At 24.6% G+C, this 7,914-nt stretch overlaps 3 protein-coding genes across 3 annotated transcripts in view; 1 reads left to right on the top strand and 2 right to left on the bottom strand.

Moving 5' to 3' along the window:
* The window catches only part of LOC117174590 (probable chitinase 10), a 6,943-nt gene extending 5,187 nt beyond the window's left edge, over positions 1 to 1,756 (bottom strand). The window contains exon 1 of the mRNA XM_033363821.1: positions 1,744 to 1,756. Coding sequence (XP_033219712.1) covers positions 1,744 to 1,756 — 13 coding nt within the window. The remainder of the gene's footprint in view (positions 1 to 1,743) is intronic.
* The window catches only part of LOC117174193 (pigment-dispersing hormone peptides), a 97,289-nt gene that overhangs the window by 31,206 nt on the left and 58,169 nt on the right, over positions 1 to 7,914 (top strand). The window lies entirely within an intron of this gene.
* Positions 2,492 to 7,914, bottom strand: part of LOC117174190 (probable chitinase 10) — a 25,701-nt gene continuing 20,278 nt past the window's right edge. Inside the window, exon 19 of the mRNA XM_033363044.1 lies at positions 2,492 to 2,961. Coding sequence (XP_033218935.1) covers positions 2,531 to 2,961 — 431 coding nt within the window. The 3' untranslated portion in view covers positions 2,492 to 2,530. The remainder of the gene's footprint in view (positions 2,962 to 7,914) is intronic.

Raw genomic sequence — 7,914 nt, 5'->3', positions numbered from 1 at the left:
ACCCTGGAAGTTTCATTTCAATCGGATATTTCATTCTTTCCCAAAAAAATTCTCGAAAAAATCGATTTTTTGAAGCCTCTAAAGCAGGCTCCCCCCTTAAAAGAAAAGTGCATCGGAGGGGAAAGTATCCAATACATAAAGAAATCAGTCAATAAAAAATAGAAGATCATAATCTACTCAAATTCTGGAGATAAATATTTCTGAAAATTCCAGGTTTTTTTTTTAGGTATCTCCAAATTTTTCCAGGTATATTTTTTTAAAGTACAGAGTCATACAAATATTTCCTTTTTTTAAAGAATCCACTAGGAATATGTATAAAGATTCGCGAGTTTATTATAAATAATGTGCTTTTCTTCAGTTTATATGGATTCAAATAAAATTTTTAATTAAAAAAGATTTGGCGCATTAAGTTATAAGATATTCTTAAATATATTAGTACCATCGATTAATTAAATAATACTGAAATCATAATTAATCATTTCTTGAATTTGTCTCTGAAGTCCACGAATTTAAATAATAATTCAAACAAATTTTTATTTTATCTTCTTATACCTGAAGTTTAGGGAAAATACAATTAATTTATAAAAATTCAACACACGGCTTGATTTTTCAACTGAAAAGTAAAAAATTTTAACTAAAACATAAATTTTTTAGACTGAATAGTTGAATTTTGACCTAAAAAATAGATCGATTTTGAAACAGACTCATGGATTTTTGTCTAAAATGATGAATCTTCAACTGTAATAGTTACATTTTTTGAAAAATCTGAATTTTGAAATAAAATGAATTTTTAACTAGAATAGTTGAGTTTTCAACCAAAAAGATTAATTTTGACAAAAAAAATATTTTTTTAAAACAAAATACATGAGTTCTCAACCAATTAGTAGAATTTTTAATTAAAAAAGATCAATTTGCAACCGGAAATTTAATTTTCAATTTAAAAAATTAATTTCCCACATAAAAAAAAGAACTTTGCAACCACAATTATGAATTTTTAACTAAAATTATTAAATCTTTAACTGCAACTGGAATAGATTAATTTTAAACCAAAAGGTTGAAAGCAAAACTAAAAAACATCGATTTTCAACCATACTAATGAATTTTTAAATTAAATAATTCATCTTTGACTGCGATAGTTGTATTCCTACCAAATTTGACAAATTATCAACAACAAAATACATTAGTTTTCAACTAAAATAAAATAAATTGTCAACTAAAGATTGAATTCTTAAAATTTGATTAACAAACAATTAATTTTCTACCAAAAAGGTGAATTTTTAACTAAAATTATGGAATATTCAATTTGGATAGTCACATTTTCAGTTAAAAAAAAACTAATTATAAAAAAAATGCTTTTAAACGAAGTGATGAATTTTTAACTAAAAAAATGAGTCTTTAACTGGAATATTGGAATTTTGAAATTAAAGTAAAAATTTCTTCTAAAATGCTGATTAATTGAATAAAATAATTAAATTTTTAATCCAAAAGATCAATTTCAAACTAAAAAGATTAATTTCTAACAAAGAAAGATGCATTTTGAACCTGAAAAGATAATTATCAACCAATAATTGAAAAGTTAAATTTGTAGTAAAAAAAATGATGTCCAACAAAACGATATAAATTTCTAACAAAAATAAAAATTGAAAAAAGAGGCTGGAAATAATTTTTCAACCAAAAATAGATTAGTTGAATTTTCTATATTATTAATAGAAGTCATACTTCCAAAAATAATTTCAGATTTACTGAATTCAATCATGTTGTTTTTGTTCATATTTTTAAATTGTTTTGATTGTTTTTTAATTCACCTTGAATTTTTATCAAATTCATGGAATTCTTCTCGTTTACTTTAAATTCACCTAAATTCATTCAAATTCATTAAACGTTAAATTCAAGGTGAATTAAAAAATCAAAACGATTTAAAAATATGAAAAAATTGATTGAATTCCGTAAATTTGACATAAGTTTATAAAAATTTCCAAAAATTCAAAAGAATCGGATGAAATTCCTAAGAGTTAAAGTAGGTAAAGAATTTAGGATCAATTAAATAAAAACTTTAAATAATTCAAAAAAAGTAATTCTTTACAAAAAAAAAAACAATTTATTTTTAGCAAAATAGTTCATTTTTCAACGGGAATAGTTAAATTTTTCGATAAAAAAATTTATTTTCAACAAAATAGTCACATTTTCAACGAGAGATGAGTTTTTAATAAAAATTACGAATCTTCATTAAAAATAAAAAATTGTAATGAATGAGTTTAACTTTTAACCAAGTAGTTGAATTTTTAAATAAGTAAATGAATCCGTAATTTAATAAACACACTTATATGCCCTGCGATTGTAGAAATTACTTTTATAAATTGACAAAAATTGTTTAAATAATGAAAAAAAAAAAAAAACTACAAAGGATATTGTTCTTGGAAAAAGAAAAATCGAAAAACCTAAAGAGAAACTATCTTTGAATGCAAGTTTGAATGATTAAGAGAAAAAAAATCGAAACCATGTCCAATTTTCAAAGCCTTTGGACTGAAAATTATGTTAAAGATTTAGGTATCTTACGCCTGTCGTGTTTGTTTGGTGGCTCAACCAAAACTTGCTGTAAAGTGTGCATCAGAGGATGTGACCCTTCCCCGCATCTTCCCCTGAAATCATCCAAATCCAACGCCCAAATCATGCCACCACCGAGTCCCATATCTCTGACGAATTGTGCTTTCTGCCGAATCATATCAGAGTCATCGAAACTGACCCACTGATTCCCTTTGTACGCATAGGGACCCATTCGACGTTGCGGATCTTGAACGACAGTCCAACCGCGATTAATTACTCTGTCACATATCTCATAATAGGCCAAAAACCCAGCGGCTTTCGTGAATTCTCCCGCAGTTCCTGCACTAGCTGGCGCATTCAAACCAGTTCCTGCGTTTGGATCATTGATCGAAAAAGCCTGTCCATACAGAGGCATACCTGGAAAATTATAAATAATATTCGATTCACAAGGAGACCTTTGCTTTATTTATTTATTTATTTTTTATTTATACTCTCCTAAGTGAAAGAGGTTTTATGATTAAAATCAAGAAGACACAATTTTGAGCAATTTTTCGAGAAAAATTCATTTTGAAAATTGTGAACGAATGGTTATCGAGCCGGTGTAAAAGTATTTCGAAACGTCGGTAGCTTCCTGGTAGATTGGAATGAATTTAGGGGAATTTAAAGTAAACGAGAAGAATTCGCTGAAATTCGTAAAAATTCAAGGTGAATTAAAAAAAATACAAACAATTTATAAATAAGAAAAAAAATTTTATTGAATTCAGTAAATTTGACATGAGCTTATAAAAATTCGTAGGAATTCAAAAGAATTGGATGAAATTCCTAAGAATTAATGTGAGGAAAGAATTTAGGATCAAATGGAAACTTTAAAGAACTCTAAATAATCCATTGAATTAAATAGAATTGAGTGAAATTAGAAGAATTCAAGTAAATTAACAAAAAAAAATGAAGAGAATTCCAAACAATTTAAAGGGATTCAGGTTGAAATCCAAAATAAATTTCAAATCTCCTTAAATCTTTAAAGCCCAACTAATTTCTAAACAAAGAAGTGACTAATGACTTCAAAACAATTCAAGTTCAATTCAAAAGAATTCAAATGAACTGGAACAAATTTTTAAAATAATGAAAATTCCATTGATTTCCATGAAATTGAAATGAATTTAAGTGAATTTAAAGTGAACGAGAAGAATTCGATGAAATTCATTAAAATTCAAGGTGAATTAAAAAAATCAAAACAATTTGAAAATATGAAAAAAAACTTGATTGAATTCAGTAAATTTGAAATCAGCTTATAAAAATTCATGAGAATTCAAAAGAATTGGATGGAATTCCTAAGAATTAAAGCAGGTAAAGAATTTTGGATCAGTTAAATAAAAACTTTAAAGAATTAAAAAAAAATCTATTGCATCAAATGGAATCGAGTGAATTTAGAAGAACTCAAGTAAATTAAAAAATCCAAAGAATTTAAAAGAATTCATGGTGAATTTCAAACAAATTTAAATTTCTTTGCTACTTTGAAATCAAATTAATTTCTAACCAAAGAAGTAACTAATGACTACGGCACAAATTCAAGTTGAATTCAGAAGCATTCAAATGAATTGGATAAATTTTTTAAAATCATAAAAATTCCATTGATTCCCGTAAAATTGGAATGAACTTAGGGGAACTTAAAATAAACGAGAAGAATTCGATGAAATTCATTAAAATTCAAGGTGAATTAAAAAAATAAAATCAATTTAAAAATATGAGAAAAAACTTGAATGAATTCGTAAGAATGCAAAAAAATTGGATGGAATTCCTCAGAATTAAAGTAGTTAAAAAAATAAGGATCAAATAAAAACTTTAAAGAACTCAAAATAATCCATTGAATTAAATAGAATTAAGTGAATTTAGAAGAATTTAAGTAAATTACAAAAAAAATCCAAAGAATTTAAAAGACACAAATTTGAGAGATAAACGAGAAGAATTCGATGAAATTCATTAAGATTCAAGTTGATTAAAAAAATCAAAACAATTTGAAAATATGAAAAAAAAAACTTGATTGAGTTCAGTAAATTTGACATGAGCTTATAAAAATTTGAAGGAATTCAAAAAATTTTAAAATACGAAAGAAAAACTTGATTGAATTCAGTAAATTTGACATACGGTTATAAAAATGTGCAGGAATTAAAAAAAATTGGATGGAATTCCTAAGAATTAAAGTAAATAAAGAATTTACGATCAAATAAGAACTTCAAAGAACTCTAAATAATCCATTGAATTAAATAGAATTGAGTGAAGTTAGAAGAATTCAAGTAAATTAAAAAAAAATCCAAAGAATTCCAAAGAATCTAAAAGAATTCATGGTGAATTTCAAACAAATTTTAATTTTCTTTGAAACTTTGAAATCAAATTAATTTGTCACAAAAAAACTACTGACTACGAAACAAAATTTAAGTTGAATTCAAAAGCATTCATATGAATAGGATAGATTTTTTAAGATCATAAAAATTTCATTGATACCCGTAAAATTGGAATGAATTTAGAGGAATTTAAAGTAAACGAGAAGAATTCGATGGAATTCATAAAAATTTAAGGTGAATTAAAAAATCAAATCGATTTAAAAATATGGAAAAATTGATTGAATTCCGTAAATTTGACATAAGCTTATAAAAATTGTCATAAATTCAAAAGAATTGGATGAAATTCCTAAGAATTAAAATAGGTAAAGAATTTAGGATCAATTAAATAAAAACTTTAAATAATTCAAAAAAATCCATTGAATCAAATAGAATTGAGTGAATTTAGAAGAATTCAAGTAAATTAAACAAAATTCCAAAGAATTAAAAAGAATTCATGGTGAATTCCAAACAAATTTTTAATTTCTTTGAATCTTTGAAATCAAATTAATTTGTAACTAAAGAAGTAACTAATGACTAGGAAGCAAATTCAAATTGAATTCAAAAGAATTCAAATAAATTGGAACAAATGTATAAAATCATAAAAATTGCATTGATTCCTGTAAAATAGGAATGAATTGAAATTTGAAATCTTGAATCAATTTTGAAGAGTTTAATATATAATTCATTGCAGTAAATTCTTGTGAAAAATTTTAAAAATTTCTTAAATGTGAAGCATCATCGATTATGGTGAATGATGGTAAGAAAGTCATCGGCCACTATAACGTTGAAATCCTTTTAAAATATTGAAATAAAAAAAAAATGAAAATCGGGGATTTTTTTACAATCGCCTAAATCATTGCAAATTTTTTGAAATCCTTTAAAATTTTGTAAAGCTCTTGAAAATTCCAAAGTATTTAAAAAATTGCCAGATTTTTATTTATTTATTTAAATATTTTGAAAGGATTTCAACGACTTTAAAGTGTTTTTGAGTATTTTAACTGATTCCAAGGCATTTTCAAGAGATTTAAACAATTCCGAGGATTTTAATAACTTTCAGGAATTTTAATATTTTAATGAATGTCAAAGAATTTATTCACAAGAAGTCGGATTTATTACGGCTTTAAAAAATTTCAAAAAATTTCAAATATTGATCTCATTTCATTAGGAATTCGCCCAGCATTCTTAATAATTTATCCTGAATTATTTAGATTATTTTCAATTCTTCTAAATTCAAAAATTTTTACTCAATTCATTGCATTTTTTCATATTTATCAATTATTTTCAATAGTTAATTGCTTTTTAAATTCAGGTTTAAATGTACACAAATTTTATTGTAACAAATGACATTATTCGATTTTTAAAATTGTTTCGAATTCATTTGAATTCTTTTGAATTGGTTTTGTAGTAATAAATTACTTCTTCGGTTAAAAATTAGTTGGATGTCAAAACTTCAAAGAAATTTGAAATTTGTTTGGAATTCACCCTGAATTCTTTTAAATTCTTTGGAATTCTCTTGAATTTTTTTTATTCACTTGAATTCTTTCAAATTCACTCAATTATATTTAATTCAATGGATTTTTTTAATTCTTTAAAGATTTTATTCAATTGATCCTAAACTCTTTACCTACTTTAATTCTTATGAATTCCATCCAATTCTTTTGAATTCTCACAAATTTTTATAAGCTGATTTCAAATTTACTGAATTCAATAAAGTTTTTTCATATTTTTAAATTGCATCAAATTCTTCACGCTTACTTTAAGTTTCGCTACATTCAATCCAATTTTATGGGAATCAATGGAATTTTCATGATTTTAACAATGTTTTGTGATTCATTTGAATGCTTTTGAATTCAACTGGAATTTCTTTCGTAGCCATTAGTTACTTATTAGGTTACAAACTAAATTTGATTTTAAAGTTTCACAGAAATAACAAATTTGTTTGGAATTCACCATGAATTCTTTTAAATTGTTTGGAATTCTCTTGAATTTTTTTAATTTACTTGAATTCTTCTAAATTTACTCAATTCTGTTTAATTCAATGGATTTTTTTAAATTCCTAACGCATTTTAATTCTTAGGAATTTTATCCAATTCTTTTGAATTCCCGCGAATTTATATAGTCTCATGTCAAATTTACTGAATTCAAATGTTTTTATGAATTTCATCGAATTATTCTCATATAATTTAAATTCGCCTAAATGCATTCCAATTTTACGGGAATCAATGGAATTTCTATGATTTTAAAAATTTGTTCCAATTCATTTGAATTCTTTTCAATTGAACTTGAATTGTTTTGAAGTCATTAGTCACTTCTTTGGTTAGAAATTAGTTGGGCTTTAAAGATTCAAGAAGATTTGAAATTTATTTTGGAATTCGACCTGAATTCTTTTAAATTTGTTGGAATTCAACCTGAATTCTTTTAAATTGTTTGGAATTCTCTTGATTTTTTTTAATTTACTTGAATGTTTCTAAATACACTCGATTCCATTTGATTCACTGGATTTTTTAAAATTCTTTAAAGTTTTTGTTTAACTGATCCTAAATTATTTACCTACTTCAATTCTTAGGAATTCCATCCAATTCTTTTGAATTCTCACGAATTTTTATAAGCTGATTTCAAAATTACTGAATTCAATCATGTTTTTTTCTTCATATTTTTAAATTGCTTTGATTTTTTAAATTCACCTTGAATTTGAATGAATTTCATCGAATTCTTTTTGTTTACTCTAAATTCACCTAAATGCATTCCAATTTTATGAGAATCAATGGAATTTCTATGATTTTAAAAATTTGTTCCAATTCATTTGAAATCTTTTCAATTGAACTTGAATTGTTTTGAAGTCATTAGTCACTTCTTTGGTTAGAAATTAGTTGGGCTTTAAAGATTTAAGGAGATTTGAAATTTATTTTGGAATTCAACCTAAATTCTTTTAAATTGTTTGGAATTCTCTTGAATTTTTTTAAATCACTTGAATTCCTCTAAATGTACT

The sequence above is a fragment of the Belonocnema kinseyi genome, chromosome 6 (genome assembly GCF_010883055.1).
Source record: "Belonocnema kinseyi isolate 2016_QV_RU_SX_M_011 chromosome 6, B_treatae_v1, whole genome shotgun sequence".
NCBI lineage: Eukaryota > Metazoa > Arthropoda > Insecta > Hymenoptera > Cynipidae > Belonocnema > Belonocnema kinseyi.
Note: the sequence above shows the minus strand (reverse complement) of the source record. Positions and strands in the feature narration are given on the sequence as shown.